Source organism: Podarcis erhardii, assembly GCF_964252035.2.
Source record: "Podarcis erhardii genome assembly, chromosome: 10".
NCBI lineage: Eukaryota > Metazoa > Chordata > Lepidosauria > Squamata > Lacertidae > Podarcis > Podarcis erhardii.
In genome coordinates, this window is record NC_138500.1 from 5,583,541 (window position 1) to 5,600,378 (window position 16,838).

Here is a 16,838-nt window from a genome sequence, read left to right on the forward strand (position 1 = left end):
CAGTGGTGGCTCCGACCTTATGGAATGCCTTCTCCAAGGGAGGCTGTCCTGGCACCATCAATGCATATTTTGGGCACCAGGCAAAAACTATATTCATCAGGCCTTTTGGCTTTTAACTGAGGCTTTTTTGCACAGGCAGGATGTTTTTTATGCAGTTTTTAAAATTTGCCTTTTAGATATTTCTTATGGTGGTTTAATATGTGTATGTAAGTCGCTTTGAGTTACCATGGCAAAAAACAATATTTTTTTTTGTTAATCAACAATGACAACAACCCACATCAGTCCAGGCCAGCAAAGCGGATGTTGAGCTACTGTTCAAATGATTTTGAGTTATCATTTTGTTGAGCACTGGGCTAGCTCAACTCTTAAGATCACATTCACCCAGTGCTTTTCCAGCTGCACTGGATCCCGGTGGGGTACAGGATCAGGTTTAAGGTGCTGGTTTTAACCTTTAAAGCCCTATATGGCCTAGGACCCTCGTACCTACGGGACCGTCTGTCCTGGTATGCCCGACAGAGAAACTTACGGTCTTCAAACAAAAACATCTTGGAGGTCCCAGGCCACAGGGAGGTTAGGCTGGCCTCAACCAGAGCCAGGGCTTTTTCGGCTGTGGCTCCAATCTGGTGGAACGCTCTGTCACAAGAGACTAGGGCCCTGTGGGACTTGACATCTTTCCGCAGGGCCTGCAAGACAGAGCTTTTCCACCAGGACTTTGGTCAGGGCACAGCCTGACTCCCTCCTTTGGCAATCTTCACAGAACTTTAGCCTAATGGTTGCCATCAATTTGAGTTGAATTAATTTTAATGAAATTTTAGAATGTTGTATAATTTTATTGTTGTTAGCCGCCCTGAGCCCGGCTTTGGCTGGGGAGGGCGGGATATAAATTCATTATTATTATTATTATTATTATTATTATTATTATTATTATTATTAAGAATTCCAGCATTGCAATTTTCCCACATCATCCCCTGAGCTTGCGCCCTGCCAGTTCCCATCTGTGACCATAACAAGTAACAATTTGTTGTTGTTTTTTAAGTGGTCACTTACATATTGGGCTGGGATAGTTTGGTCTGTACAGCATGAGACTCTTATCTCAGGGACGTCGGTTCAAACCCCATGTTGGGCAAAAGATTCCTGCGAACCTTGTGGCCTCTTTCAACTCTGCAATTCTAGGATTCTACATTCTTCAAAAGAAAAAAACCCAAAAAAACAGTGGGGGGCAACTTGGGAAGTTCTGTGCTGGCAACTTGGGAATCAATATACAAAAATCCATTCATCGTCTTCACCATCCCATTTCCCCAAACCGTTTCCTCCACATTGCCCTCCTGCCTCCTTTTGTAAGGTCACAGGCAGAGCTGGCGCTAATGTGGATTTGTCACAAAAAGTACACCCAACCCACCGATTGGGACCTCATTTTAGGGAATGCGTATATCAGTAGTGTATATCGAGTTAGGAGGGAAATAGGGTGGTGCCACAGAATCAGAAAGTGTGTGGCAGGGAGGGAGAGATGCAATTTATTCCAAATTTTTAAAAGCCCCACGAAGCGTCAGCAGCAGTGACCCACACCCCCAATATCTCTCTCTCTCTCTCTCTCTCTCTCTCTCTCTCTCTCTCCTGGGGCAATTACCAGTCGAGGGGCCAAGGTATATACATATTTTATTTTTTAAAAAAGTTTACAGTTTCTTTAATTATACACAACTATTTTGAGAGGTTATAATTCTTAGAAGAGGCAATTGCCGTGGCGCCAGGCATGCCCACTAACATCATCACAATGCAAAGAGGATGGGGGGGGGGCGGGGGATATAAGAGAGGAAGCGGAAACGAAAACGGGAGGGGGGGGGAAACAAACCAACCCCAAAAAACCCCAAAGGAAAAAAAAAAAGCAAGGACTTGAATGGAAGAGGCTGGATGCCCAGCTTTACCTCTTCAAGTATTCACACAATATGTACCAAACACAGTCAGTAAAAGAAAAAGGAGGGAAGGAAAATGGCCATTTCTCATGCGGCAAGAGACTTCTGGCTCCAAGGTGCCACAGCAACTCAGACGAGCAAAAGGAAGCGAGCGAGCGAGAAAATATTATATATATATTTATATAAAACCAGCGCACGCTCAGATCACAGGAGTCGCCTTCGGACACTCCACACGTTTAACTACTTTATCTGTTTCCAGATCTAGCCGCAGGAAGCTAGCATGGACCCTTCCCCAAGAGGATAAAAGCTTCACCCCCTCCCCTACGAACCCCCTTTTCTTTGTGGAGTTCCCACCTGCTGCCCCAAAGGTAGGAAAATATCAACCGACCACACAAGCCGGGGAGCTTTGGGGTTTTTCTACAAGCTGACCTAGCCAACGAAAAGCTCCAGGGCCATTTGCTTTCTCCACCAGCCGTCACCTGGGTAAAACCCTGCGCCACTCTGATCCATGCTGCTCTCTGCCTCTGTTTCCAGGTCCCCACTCTCTTATATCAAGCACAAGATGGTGTGGCAAGAAGAACTAACAAGAAGGTCGACAGGTGGACTTGGGAGACCGGCACGGAGGGCAGAGTGGGATAAAAACTGTGCTTCGGAGGTATGTCTCCGTGGGTGATTTAAGAGGCATTTTGAGGAAGAGGAGCAGATCAAACGCCAAGGTCGATGTGGGAGGTTTCGTCTACCGGTGCCAAAATACTCAAAAAGCACAACGGAATTTTACGGGTGGGGAGAAGGGCAATAGCCGGTGCAAGCACTTGAGATCCCACCAGAGTGTGTTCACGTTAACAAGGCAACTCACAACAAACACACACACTTTGCAGCTTCCCAGGGGCGGCTGCGTTGGGAGTTGGGTCTGAAGCCTGAAAGGTGGTTTTCAAAAGGAACGCGGGCGTTTCGGAAGGGACGGCAGGGGGGCTGGCGACTGGAAGTGGCCTTTCCGTCTGGTCTGGCTGAGAGCGGAGCAGCTCTGCGAGCAAAGGGGATCTCGGAAGGCCGAAAAAAGGGAGAGGGGGACAAGAAGGAACTGCGCTTAGATCAGTGGTACCAGAGGAGAAGGGAGCCTGGTCTAGTTAACTCGCAAGGTCGGTCCTCACAAACTCATCTTTCCAGGTAGATCCCATTCCACTAAGGGCATTTTGCCAGCCTTCCCTGACACCCGGAAAGTAAATGCAGAAGAAGAGATCTTTGCAACTGCAACGCACAAACAAGGGGTCCGATCAAACAGGAATTGCGAAAATGGGTCTTTTGCACCCCAGGGGCAAAGTGTGTGGATGTTGGGTGGGGGTAGAGAGGAGAGTCGTGCTGCCTTTTCTTGGGGGTGGGTGGGATTCCATTGAACACGGACCGTGTCTGCATTTGGAACCACTTCCGTGCGTTTAATTTAAAAGCCAGGACTGTTGAAATTAAGAACGGGTGTTTGCTTAGAAGAGCTGTGTACGTCAGAGTTGTTAAAAACTGACTGTGCACCAGGATTGAGATTCTTTTTTTCCCCCCAAGGAAAAAGTTACCTGTGTAAAGTAAAGGGAATTAGAACACTAATATTTGTATATACAATATTGAAAAAATACGATTTATTTTGTTTAAATTGGTACCACCATCACCACTGCCACCTCAGCACTCAAAATCTAGACCTAAATAGCACCTAAGAGGCCACCACACAACCAGAGAGCATCTCTAAGACCAACTTCGCCAACTTTGTGCCCTCCGCAGGTTGCTGGGACTACAACTCTCTTCAGCCTCAGCCGGCAGGCTGGCAGGGGCTGATGGGAACTGTAGTCCATCGACTTCTGGAAGGCACGAGGTTGGTGAAGGCTGGTCTCAGGAGCCCTGCAGCAGTAACAGAGCTCTCCCCACGCTCCTCCAGAGTCAAGGAAATGGCACAGAGTTACATGTTCCATATTAATGCTAACCCACCTGCCCCCCCAAACAAGCCATACTTGCTTAAAGGAGAGAACTTCAGCTCAGCTACTATAACCACATTACTGTTTTGCTTTTTTTAATTTAGAAAGAAAGAAAGAAAAGAAAAGGTTCTTGGTGGTTGTTGTTGTTTTTTCTTCATGCCCGTAATTCAACTTCTTGGTATGCTTTTGCTTTATTAAAGGAAAATGATCATGCCAAAGTTAAATTCTACTTTACATAAGATCTTTTCAAAGGGGGGGGGGAGCAAACTGATTAGGCTTTAAGATTGTACTCTCTTGACGCATCTTCCCCTCGCACCCCAGAACAATCCACAAAATTCTGACGGCGTTTCAGGGGAATCTGGGAAGGAAATACAACGGACTGGGCTTAGCTTGATATTCAGAATTCTGCTCACGTCACCCGAGTTCGAATTCCATTCACTGCCCCCACCCCACCCCACCCACAGACATTGCACCAAAACTGCCCTCCCCACATCCTGTCCCAAAATAAAAAGGGGGGAAAAAAACTCTTTACAAATACATCAGAGGTAATGTCCAGATTGCAAAATCCACATCTTGCCAGGCGTTTTCCTTGCCGTTATCCATGTTCAAGTAACATCAGCATCCCAGGTAGGCATTCAACGTATGGGGGGGGGCGTTCTCTTACCATTCCATTTTTTGGGGAGGGGGGACGGGGTGGAGGGGAAGAGAGAAGGAACATTTTTGTGTTCAAAAAACGCCCAAGAAATGAAAAGGGAGGAAGAATCTAATTCGGAAGAAAATCTCTGAAACCAGCACTCTTATGATCAATTCCCCTTCCAAAACAACAACAAAAAAAACCACTTCCCAAGCCCAGTATACTGGATTTTCCTAGATTGTCTGGCCTGCTTTATAGAAGGGCCACAAGTGAGCAAAGAAAGGAAGGAACTAGCAAACTTGGGAGACCACCGATGGAGTCGTGATCAGCGGCAACTCGGGTGGGGGGCAATGAAACTGTCCATGGGCTTGCAGCGCTCTTGACAAATCCGACTTGTAAGAAGACCTCTCCGGAGGAGGTCATGGGCACAGTGCTTGAAGAGACATCAATGAGTGGAATAATTAAAACTGCCAGTGGTTTTAACAGTGGGGCCAAAAATGGATTGGGTGTGACGCGCTCCTGGAAAGCTAAGCCAAAGTTGGACTCTGCTTGCTTTCTGTCCCTTAAGAGTAGTAACGGCGACAGAGGCAGACGGACACCAAGGATCCAGACCAGTAAAGTTGACTTTTGACTGTCCAGTCGCAGGTTTTCAAAAGGTCCCCCGAGCAAACCAGACCAATCGCCAGTCTCTAGCGGCGGGGCAGGAAGTCCGCGCAAAATGTTCTTTAAGCCAAAGAAAGGCGTCTTCGTCAGAACCGGACACTTTGAAGAACTCGGCGTATTCTGGCGACGGTGTTTCGTTTCTTAAAAATGCAACTCCGTTTAAAGTGTAAAGCGGCCGAGCTGAATCGAAAGAACACCTTTCCGACTTCACTGCCTCTCGCATTTATCCCCCGATATTTCTCTCCGACGTTCTGCAAGCGATGCTCTGCTTCTGCATCTGAGGGTGTCCTGCCATCTTTGGAACCATTAATAATAATAATAATAATAAAAGTGGGGGGCAGGGAGGGGAAAAAGGGGAACATCCGGACCCTCTCCCTAGCAAAGCAGCTGTTTTTTTGTTTTGTTTTGTTTTTTAGGTTGACAGTTCAGTAGCCCACAGGTTGTCTTTGCTCAAATGGAATTATAAACGGACGCCTCGCATGCATCTGGGCTGCATATTGCTACCAAGTGGAATGTGGGAAATGCGCTACGATGCACTTTTGGGCTCTGAGAAATGACCAAAAGAAATCAAGATCTAAAGGGTGATATATATATATGTATATATATCTCAATGCTATTATTCATAAAAACCTTGTTTAGTAATAAAAAATTGCTTTGTTTAAATATGAATATTATAGTCTGCTTCTCAGCGCGTGGTTAGGAAGTCAGTCTCTCTGAAAAGCAGGGTGCTGCTTCTACTACAACTCCATATCCTGGGCCTCGTCCTCTGAAAAGTCAGACATAGAGCTCTCCGAAGAGCTGTCCCCGGTGCCTTCTTCCTGCTCTTTTAGCGCTTCCTCTGTTGCATATTTCTGAATGTATTCTGGATGGGGTGAAAGAGAAAGGTGGGGGGGGGGCAGGGGAAGAAAAAGAGGGACGATCAACATACACACTAAAGGAACACCCTGAGGTCCCTCAAAACAACATGGCTAAGCAGACCACAAACTGCTTCTCGACAACTTAATGTGCTTTTTCGACATGCCTGCATGTGCCCGCCCACCAAAATGACCCCCAGATTTCAGGAAGGACAACTCCTTGCTCAAACATTAGTACTTGTCTGAAATATCTTAAAAAGCAAGATTTAATAATAATAATAATAACAGCAACAATAATAATAAACAGTCAACATTTGCACCTGTGATAATATTGCCTGTTTTTCCTGTGTTTTTGTGCCTTCCAGTGTATTTATTTATTTACTGCAGTTATAACCCCACCTTCCTCTCCAAAGAGATCCTGTAACTGGTTCTCCCCCTCCTTATTTGACCCCCAACCACAACCCTGAGAGGTAGGGTTAGGGCCCAGCGGTTCTCAACCTGTGGGTCCCCAGATGTTGTTGGACTACAACTCCCATCATCCCTGAGCTCTGGCCTTGCTAGCTAGGGGTGATGGGAGTTGTAGTTCAACAACATCTGGAGACCTACAGGTTGAGAAAGGCTGGGTTAGGCTTAAGGGCAGTGCCTGGCCCCTGCAAGGTCACCCAGTGAGCTTTGTGGCAGAGTGGGCATTTCAACCCTGGTCTCTCAGGTCCTGGTCCAATGCTCTAACCAGTACACCACCGCTGGTGTAAGACAGCTGGGACTCGCATGACGTGCTTGGCTTGGGAACGCATCTCTGTGCGAAACACAGAAAAGTCCTGAAGCTGGAGGGGGTGGGAAGAGCGAGGAAAGGCTCAGCAGAGCACACCGTAAATGGAGGGAGAGGGTAGAAACCTTCAAAACTGTAGGGAGGTGCAGAAACACATTTCTGAATTATTTCTAAAGCACACGCGTGTTCTGGGTGCTGGACATTAAACAGGACAGAAGGCAGAGATTGCAAGGCTGAGGGGAGGGGCCTAAGACAGACCAAGAGACACAAGGACTGGGGAGAGGAGGGGGGGCAGAAGAGATAGTGGAATGAGACCAGTTAGCGGGAAAACGACAGAGTCAAGACGTGAGTTTTTAAAGCCTGGTGTCTAACTATAAAAATGGGAGGACGGATTCCAGGACGTAAGGAAAACCAATGGTGGGGGAGCAGCAGGACAGGTGGGGGGCAGTCAGGGGAGCTGCCAGAATATCAGTATTCTGTCTTTTGTTTTACATAGGAGAGCATTCAGAAAAGCGGCACGCACCTTCCTCCTGAGCTCTGAAGTGGTACAGTCTACCGGTTCCCTTTGTGTCAATGTAATCTAGCAGGGCTCTCTGCATGTTCTCAATGCGCTGGGTGATGCTCAGAACTAGCCACTGGGTGCAAATATCTTAGGACGGCTCCATTCATTGCCTCAGACTCTCAGATACACATTTTGGTGTGTGTCAGAACAACCCAGGGCCCATATCCCTTCTTTAAAAAAGCCATTCAGCAAGAAAGGGCTTCCAGTTTCAGGAATCTGCACCAATTACTATATAGCCCAGGAAGGATGTGTGTTACGAAGCTCCATGTTAAGAAAAGATGCTCAGCGGCCTGTGGATGTCGTATCTACGCAAATGAGGCCTAAATCTCACAGCCTGCTTCTCAGTGCCAGTGGGACAAGAGCTCATTCTGCACCCGAGAGAGACCCGGGAGGAGGAACGGCTACAAAAGATTGCTGCCTGCTTCTCCACAATGTGGCCCAGCTGTGTCAGAGTCCTTCTGAGCAGGCCTAAGTACAAGGGCCTCTCTCTAGAGAACTGGAGAAGGCAATCGTCAGAGAAGTACCCGTATTTTTCGCTCTATAACACGCACCCGACCATAACATGCACATAGTTTTTAGAGGAGGAAAACAAGAAAAAATATATTCTAAACGAAACAGTGGATGTATGATTTTTGTGGTTCATGCTGTGGCCACAAACATGTGATCTGACGGTGAGTTTGGGGTAGCCCAATGCAAAAATCCTGAGGATCCATGTGGATCCATGCTTTGTAACCACGTTTTTGCACCTCTGCAGCCCCAGGCAACAGTGGGTGCGTGATTTTTTGGGTGCAAGCTGTAGCCATGGACATGCTATGTGAACTGATGGTGAATTTGGGGTGACCCGTGTAAGCGGCTCCTCTCCTCTCCCGCTTTGCTCCTTTAAAGCAAGCAGGCTCTCTGTCCCTCTCTCCTCCCCACTCAGCGGCTCTTCTCCCGCTTTGCTGTTTCAAAGCGAGCCACGGAGGAGGGAAGGAAGGGGAACCATGGATCCTCTGCTCACGACTGCAGCAGATCCCCCCGCCACCCGTAGGCATTCGCTCCATAACACGCACAGACATTTCCCCTTACTTTCTAGGAGGAAAAAAGTGAGGGTTATGGTGCAAAAAATACGGTACTTGCCACTGGCCATCTACTACTGCGACCAGTTAAGAGGCAGGTTTCCTGAATTCTAGCTCCAACACATTGTGGGCTGATTCCTCTAAGCCAACGGGGCCTTGCGGTCCCTCCCCCAGGGTTACACCAGAAAGACTTCTACGGCTCCATCAGTTAAAAAGGGAAGACGAGATAAATTATGCATTTACAGAACCTTGTCTCCCAGCGCAGAGGAGCTGCTGCAACTCAAGGCATCGGCGCGGAGGCTATTTTTAAGCGCCACTGTCGCCAGAAAGCTCTTTGCATCATGTCAGTGCCTGAGCAACTCCCAGCTTGTAGCTGCCTGCCTGTCACGCAACTGGGGTGTGTGGGGAGAGGTGTGGCAGGGCATCCCGGGTCTACCAGCCAATGTCATGCATAGCAAAGCTAAAACAAGCGATATTTTCATAGTGGCAGTGATGATGGGGAGTGGCTGTGGAAGTCCCAGATTGATTTTGAGGTTGCATACTCAGTGGTGTAGCAGGGAAAAGGACAAAATTGTCCATTAGTTCCTTCTCTCACCAATCTTACACACATCTTGAGTTGGGGGCAGTTCTTCTCTCTCCCCTAGCTAGTGTAGTGGAAGTTATAGCACCTGTTTTTGATAGCTTACTACCTGTAAAAGGTAAAGGTAAAGGACCCCTGACAGTTAAGTCCAGTAGTGAAAGACTCTGGGGTTGCAGCACTCATCTCGCTTTACTGGCCGAGGGAGCCGGCGTTTGTCCGTAGACAGTTTTTCCGGGTCATGTGGCCAGCATGACTAAGCCGCTTCTAGCGAAACCAGAGCAGCGCACAGAAACGCTGTTTACCTTCCCACCGGAGTGGTGCCTATTTATCGACTTGCACTTTGACGTGCTTTCGAACTGCTAGGTGGGCAGGAGCTGGGACTGAGCAACGGGAGCTCACCCGGTCACAGGGATTCGAACCGCCGACCTTCTGATCAGCAGCCCAAGGCCCAGTGGTTTACACCACAGTGCCACCCGCATCCCACAACCTGTAAAAACCATCAAAGGGAGGGTGAAAGGATATCCTTGGAAGAATCTGCTTGTTCATGCTCTATTACGAATGCATCAAGGAGATTTGTGCGGGAAAACCCCAGCCTTGAGCTAGCCTGAGAGAAAGCAGGCTCCCTGTTATTCGCACTGAACTGAGCATTCAGGTCAATCCAGGCCTCTGAGATTGTGACTGACCATATTTTTTGCTCTATAAGACGCACTTTCCCCCTCCTAAAAAGTAAGGGGAAATGTGTGTGCGTCTTATGGAGCGAATGCAGGCGGGAGGCTCTGCTCAGCGCTCCCTTTAAAGAGCCACATGGAGCGTGTGTGCAGCTCTTGGGGGCTTTTCCCCGAGGAGGGAGAAGGACTGCCCTTCTCCCTCCTCAGGGAAAAGCCCCCAAGAGCCGCACACACACTCCATGCACTCTTTAAAGGGAACGTGGCTCTTGGGGGAGCCTTAGCCGCACGCAGCCTTTCCCGGGCAGGGGATGAAGGCTGCCCTTGCTCGGAAGAGGCTTCGCGCAGCTATCCCATAAGCCAGGACAGCAAGCGGGATTGCTGCGAGGCGATCCCACTTGCTGTCCTGGCTTATGGGATTCAGAATTCCCCCACTCCCTGTTTTCTTCTTCCAAAAACTAGGTGCGTCTTATGGTCTGGTGCGTCTTATAGAGCAAAAAATTCCTACGCTTGTGCAAAGCTAAGGTGAAGGAATGCCTTTCTAAAAGCCTGTGCGATTTATAGGCCTGTTGTTGGCATCTGTCTGTCTTGAGAGACAAGGGAGTGCGTCTCGGGGGATGAAGTCAAACCGCTGCATCAGCAGCACAGAGGTGATCTCTCCTGGGAGCAAGCCTGGGCAGCGTGTGTGGAGGTCCTGGGCTGCATAGACAGACAAGACCGCCCCCCCAAGCCTCAGTGATGTGGTCCAAAGGAAAGCAGAGCAAGACATTTGGCTCCAGCTGGGCTGCAGGAGTTGCCAGAAGGAGGTGTGCTGAGATCTCCCCTTTTGTGGGTTCTCCAGCGACCACTGCTATTTATTTACTGAATTGAATTTATTTATTTGCTACGACCAAATAAAGTTGCTTTAAACATCACAGTGGTGTGGTTACACAAGAAATCCACCACGCTAGGCACTGGTCCACCAAACCGAAGCTTGTTGTTCTGTTTTGCTTGTTTCATAACTGAGCAAGCTGCCTTTTCCCAAAATAAGGCCTGGTGATTCCCTCCCCCCCCCCCGGCCTTTCCCTTTAAGGCTAGCTGGCCTCTCCCAAGTGAGATGGACACCTCAGTTAGACGTTGCTAACCTGGGAGGTTAGCAACTGGCTTGTCAAAGCCGCAGCAAGACAGTGCCGAGTTCTTCAGACCCAAATGCTCTCTGTGACAAAGTTCCAAGACAGGCTGCTAATGGTCTCTCACGCTTCCAAAGCCCTTACCTTTAATTTTCTGTTTGTATTCTTCTGGTCGGTGAAGGTACATGGCTGCCGCGTCACCATTAAGGGGATCTATGGGGTTGGGGTACGCCAGCAACTGGGGCAGGAACGACTCAAATATATTGGTAAGATCTGAAAATCAGCAAGACAAAAAGAATTTGATATGTAACGCCTGAAGCTGGCCTTTGAAAGAGCCATTTGCCATGATCTCTACTACCACTACAACATCTATTCGGCCAAAGTGGCTGTGCCCCCTCCTCACAGGACTTACCATTCCAGTAAGATGGAACCAGTAAGATGGCACTGCTCACCCAGACTGCCGGCTAGCTAATCTTATCCATCAATCTATTATTTCCTGCATTCCTTTCAAGGAGTTCAGTATGGTGTACATGCGTCTCCATATTATCCTCACACAACAACCCTGTGAGGTAGGTTAGGCTTAAGAGTTGGTGACTGGCCACCCAGCGAGCTTCATGGCTGAGTAGGGATTTGCTCATCCTTAGTACATGGGGGAAGTAAATGCTAACTCTTTTTAAACTATCCTATTGCTAGAGTACTGCTTGTGAAGGTCTGCATGCCAGCTGAATTCGTTTACACAATTTTAATGAATTTTAATGAATATGCCAACTCTGTTTTGGTACTACAGAAGTAACTGAAGTAATCTTCGTTGTCCTTGAGAGCATTAACCCCTGGGATGCCAAATTCTAGCGCGTGCTATGTTCAAGGTTAAAGAGTTCCTAAAATGGGTGCCAGGATTGCAAGGGGGGTGGGGAGACTCTTGCAATCTGCACACTTCAAAGCACACGTGAAGACTGTGCAAGACTGTGCTCTCAGACAGCATGCTAAAATATGTGTGCATGCACACCCACCCCTTGTATAGTACAAAACCACTGACGCCATACGTTTCTTAACTCACCATAGAGAGCTGTCCAAGTCTGATTAATTACATCTAGACATACAGTTCCTGACCTGAAAGAGACAAACAAGGGTTGACTTCCATTTGCAGTTAGGCAGTGCTGGTCTGGTACAGCGGCTACACAAATTCAGATCTTCCCTTCCTTATTAACACCCAATATGTTTCACGAAAGTGGAAGAGGGCAAAAAAGGCAGACTGGAATCTACAGGAAGACATTTGGGAGACTGGAAAGGTTTATGGCACCCAATGGTTTACCTAGTTCACTTCCCCAAAATTAAGTTGCTGAAACACAGAAAGGGGTGTGTGTGTGTGTGGGTGTGTGTGGACTTGAAATATGAGCAACAGCGTTAATTATTAAGATAAATAGGTAAAAAAATTGAATAGTTTACATGAAATTACGCAGGATTCAAGGGTAAATATGGGAACCATGGAATGGGACGATCGGAAGACAATGGATAAAGTAATTTATGGTCTATGTTAAAATCTGTAAAGGGTTTGTTTGGGGGGGTGAAAAATCAAGAAAGAGGAAGGAAGGAAGGAAGGAAGGAAGGAAGGAAGGAAGGAGAGGAGGGAAGGAAGATTCAGGAGTAGATTTTTTGTGTAAAAAGACAGCTCACTTCTGGTACTGAAAAAAGTCCCAGGGCTGAGCATGTGCTGTTATTGCCTCTGGCTCCAGTTGGTAGACTTTGATCCTGCAAGCTGGAAGTCTGCCCACAGGTATGCTGGAGCATTTGACTTAGTCTTAACCAAGAGGGCCCCCAAAGCCACAGTTTACATGGATTACATATAAATGCCTATCCACACAGACTGATAAATCCAGACAATATGAACTTGGGTTACCATTTTAAGCCATAGCGCTTCATCTTCCATTTAGCCCTGCAGGGCACAGGGTTTATCCAAAGTTGTGCCCGGACTGAGCAACCTGCCTGATGCTGGAACCCTAAACTGAGTCTCAAGAATCTTCTAAAACATTAAGGAGATCCCCAGTAGAGAACAGAAAATGGAAAGGATTCTCTAAGGGCAGGGTGTCTGAAAACTTGTGTAAGCCCCTGACTGCTTGCCTTATCCTCAACAGAGAGGGTGAATAAATTGTTCTTCACAAAAAAAATCTTAACTCATCACATATCCATTCTCTTCCCCTTCCTGAATTAGAAAAGAAAGCTATGCACCGAGGTTAAGAGACAACCCTCCCCCCTAAATAATTATGTTTAGTACAAAACATCTCCAATCACTTACGCTTCGTCAATATTGGGATGGAAAATTTTATTCATGAATCCTGCAATGGAGACAAACAAAGGAGATGTTAGCAACCTTTATCACCGTTATCTTTTATTTACTTAAGAAAACTTATATATGATTGTAGTGACGGCTCTAAGTGGTTTACAAGAAATATTAAAATGATCAATAAAGAAAGCTGAAAACACTGAAAAGTAATTAAAATTAACTGTAAAAAAAGAAGAAGATCAAAACAAATCAACATTTACATTTCCGGACAGGCATGCCTAAATGAAAATATTTTAAGGAATGTTGTTGCGCTGAACAACTAAAAAAACGGCAAGCATGTCCCTAGTTTTGTTCTGGTGGAAAGCCACTGGTCCCTAAAGCACAATGTGTTGCTCCGCTCCTGAATTCTGTCATTCACGCATGGAAAGGAAGGGTGGGGGAATCCAAAACTAGTTTCCCATTTGAAGTTGAGCAAAACCTACTGTCAGCCAAGCACCACCAAAGCGGGTGGGGGCTGCCTTTGGAGAAATCACCACTGCCACCGCAGACTAGAGGCACTCAAGAAATCAGAAATCACTGCATTATTTTCACTGCATCTCATGAAGCCCATCTTAACACATCACGCTGAGATGCAATGGTTGGGAGTTGCCAAGGCTTATTAAGAGAGACACAATTCACTGATTTGCGCTTCCCAGAACCTTAGTAGCTGCCCCTGACTGAAGCCCAAAATGGCTGCAGGCTCAGCAGCTGTGCCCATTTCCATGAAAACCATTAGGTAAAGGTGAAGGTACCGCTGACCATTAGGTCCAGTCGTGACCGACTCTGGGGTTGTGGCACTCATCTCACTTTACTGGCTGAGAGAGCCGGTGTACAGCTTCCAGGTCATGTGGCCAGCATGACTAAGCTGCTTCTGGCAAACCAGAGAGGCACACGAAAAAGCCGTTTACCTTCCCGCCGGAGTGGTACCTATTTATCTACTTGCACTTTGACATGCTTTCAAACTGCTAGGTTGGCAGGAGCAGGGACCGAGCAACGGGAGCTCACCCCATTGCAGGGATTCAAACCACCGACCTTCTAATCAGCATGTCCTAGGCTCTGTGGTTTAACCCACAGCGCCACCCGTGTCCCTTGAAAACCATTAGCCAGTGACTGAATACAGGTGGGCCTGCTCTATGAACTTAACTCTCCTGGGCTGCATATTTACTATGGCTATGTGCTAATCTGATGCTGATTTAACGAGAAGCTGACAGGCAGGGTCAAAACATGCAAGACTCAACACTTGCGCCACTGAAAGGTGCATTTGTTCCTCTGTTTTTCGAAAACTCGACCCTACGCGTCACTTCCAAATCACAGGAGCTGCCGCCGCCAAACTCTGGAATTCCTGGCTCACAAACACAGGAAAGCACCTGGGGTTTCAGAATTCTTGTCCGCCTTGAACCCACGGCCTGAGGGTTATCAGACAGGGGCCACTGCCAAATCTACCACATGCCAGGCCATTTGGCAGGTGCAGAGCTTTACGTAGCAACAGAAAGCAAAAGAGCAGGATGCAGGCATCACAGGCTAGTAACCTCCCTTTACATGGGGGGAAAAGGCTGCAGCAGCGTTGTAAGAGATGTAAACATTCAAGACCAGAGGACTTGACTGCCACATCTTCTTTCCAGTCCTCCATCCTCTTTTAGGTAAAGGTAAAGGGACCCCTGACCATTAGGTCCAGTTGCAGACGACTCCGGGGTTGCGGCGCTCATCTTGCTTTATTGGCCAAGGGAGCTGGTGTACAGCTTCCGGGTCATGTGGCCAGTAGGACTAAGCCACTTCTGGCGAACCAGAGCAGCGCATGGAAACGCCGTTTACCTTCCTGCCGGAGTGGTACCTATTTATCTACTTGCACTTTGACGTGCTTTCGAGCTGCTAGGTTGGCAGGAGCAGGGACCGAGCAACGGGAGCTCACCCCGTCATTGCGGGGATTTGAACCGCCGACCTTCTGATCGGCAAGCCCTAGGATCTGTGGTTTAACCCACAGCGCCACCCGCATCCTCTTTTACCAACTCCCAATTAAGCTTGGCCTGCAACTGGCTCGCCCCTTGGGCTCTGTCCAACTCAAGTCACTATTTAGGTGAAATGTGCACACCAGCTCCCTGAATGTTTGCTTGGTCACCTAGGATCCAGTGCCAAGCGGATACTGCTTGAAGGCCTTGCCATTGGGACTTCCCGGCCTGACCCGCAACTGCCATGGCACGGGTGGGGAGGGGGCAAGTGTCCAGCTGACCGGGTGAGACAGAGGCAGCTGCTATACACCTCTTGGGAGCTGAAGGTCACGTTCGTCCCTGCACTGGGTTTTTTGTTTTGGTTTGACGTCCCCTCAATCCCCATCCAGAACAGAATTCACAAGCAACGGAACCGGGTGAGGGACATACACCCTCGTGTGGAATCATGTCGGCGTTTTGCCTTGTGCTTTTGACAAGCAGGAAGACACTTTTCGGGAGTGCTGGACACGTTCTTGCCAGCCTATTCCAAAAACACAGCAAGCACGGCCGTTAATGTTCCAGCAGCCTCATCAGATGATCAGGAGTACTGGCTGGCTGCCCTGTGACCTGCTATGAGCATCCAAGCAGCTCTGCTTGCACATATTATTCTATTATCTTCCCCTCCCTCCACCCCAAACAGTGTTTCTGTCTCCCCACCCTACCCCCACGGATGTTGAGAGATTCTCACAGATGGAAGACTACCCGGGCAGAAATCTAGGATGCCCCTTGCAAAGCAAGGCACATCCAATTTCCAATTCACCAACTTCTGGCTGCAAGGCAAGATCCTGTCTGTAGTTAAAGGAAGCCAACAGCCTTGCAAGGGACGTGGGTGGCGCTGTGGGTTAAACCACAGAGCCTAGGGCTTGCTGATCAGAAGGTCAGTGGTTCGAATCCCCACGATGGGCTGAGCTCCCGTTGCTCGGTCCCTGCTCCTGCCCACCTAGCAGTTCGAAAGCACATCAAGTGCAAGTAGATAAATAGGTACCACTCCGGCGGGAAGGTAAACGGCGTTTCCATGTGCTGTTCTGGTTCGCCACAAGCAGCTTAGTCATGCTGGCCACATGACCTGGAAGCTGTCTGCGGACAAACGCCGGCTCCCTCGGCCTATAGAGCGAGATGAGCACCGCAACCCCAGAGTCGTCCGCGACTGGACCTAATGGTCAGGGGTATCTTTACCTTTACCTTTCACAGCCTTTGCAAAACTCAACCCATCAACTGAAAGCTTCTCATATTCCAAACTTGGATCAAGAAGATTAGACAGCCTCAGCAGGAACACTGGAGAAGCAAATTCGGTGGAAAGGTAGCCATTGCTTTTATTTTAATTTTTTTTTAGCGCATAACAAGAGTGACTGAAACTCTTGAACTGGCACAACAGGGTACAATTGCCAGGCTGGAGGTGAGGGTGTGCTCAGGGCTTCAGGAACAGGCCCACCTCCTTCCAGCCCTGAACTGGGCTCTTTTACTTCCTGCCTTACAAGCAACAAGGGCTGACACCCAGCCCTATGGGGGAAAGCTCTACAGCACTACAGAGGTCAGCCCAAACCTTCCCACTGCCACTGTTGGAAGTCCCCTCCAATTCAGATGCACCAGATGCAGAAAGCACTTATTACTGCAGTATACTGTGGAACTCGCTTCCAGCCGAGGTCACACTGAGGTCTCCCTCCCTGTTGAACTTCCGCCATTTATTCAAGACTTAAAAAATAAAAATAAAAAATAAGAAGGCTTTTAAAACTGATTTTTGTAGAACGCTCACCCCAGGTAGACTCGCCTG

The 16,838-nt window shown here is 48.1% G+C and overlaps 1 protein-coding gene across 1 annotated transcript in view; it reads right to left on the minus strand.

Moving 5' to 3' along the window:
- Positions 1-1,639: 1,639 nt before the first annotated feature.
- The window catches only part of UBE2H (ubiquitin conjugating enzyme E2 H), a 66,827-nt gene continuing 51,628 nt past the window's right edge, over positions 1,640-16,838 (minus strand). The window contains exons 4-7 of the mRNA XM_081880241.1: positions 13,056-13,095; positions 11,820-11,872; positions 10,907-11,035; positions 1,640-6,027 (exon numbers count right to left, since the gene is read on the minus strand). Coding sequence (XP_081736367.1) covers positions 5,903-6,027; positions 10,907-11,035; positions 11,820-11,872; positions 13,056-13,095 — 347 coding nt within the window. The 3' untranslated portion in view covers positions 1,640-5,902. The remainder of the gene's footprint in view (positions 6,028-10,906; positions 11,036-11,819; positions 11,873-13,055; positions 13,096-16,838) is intronic.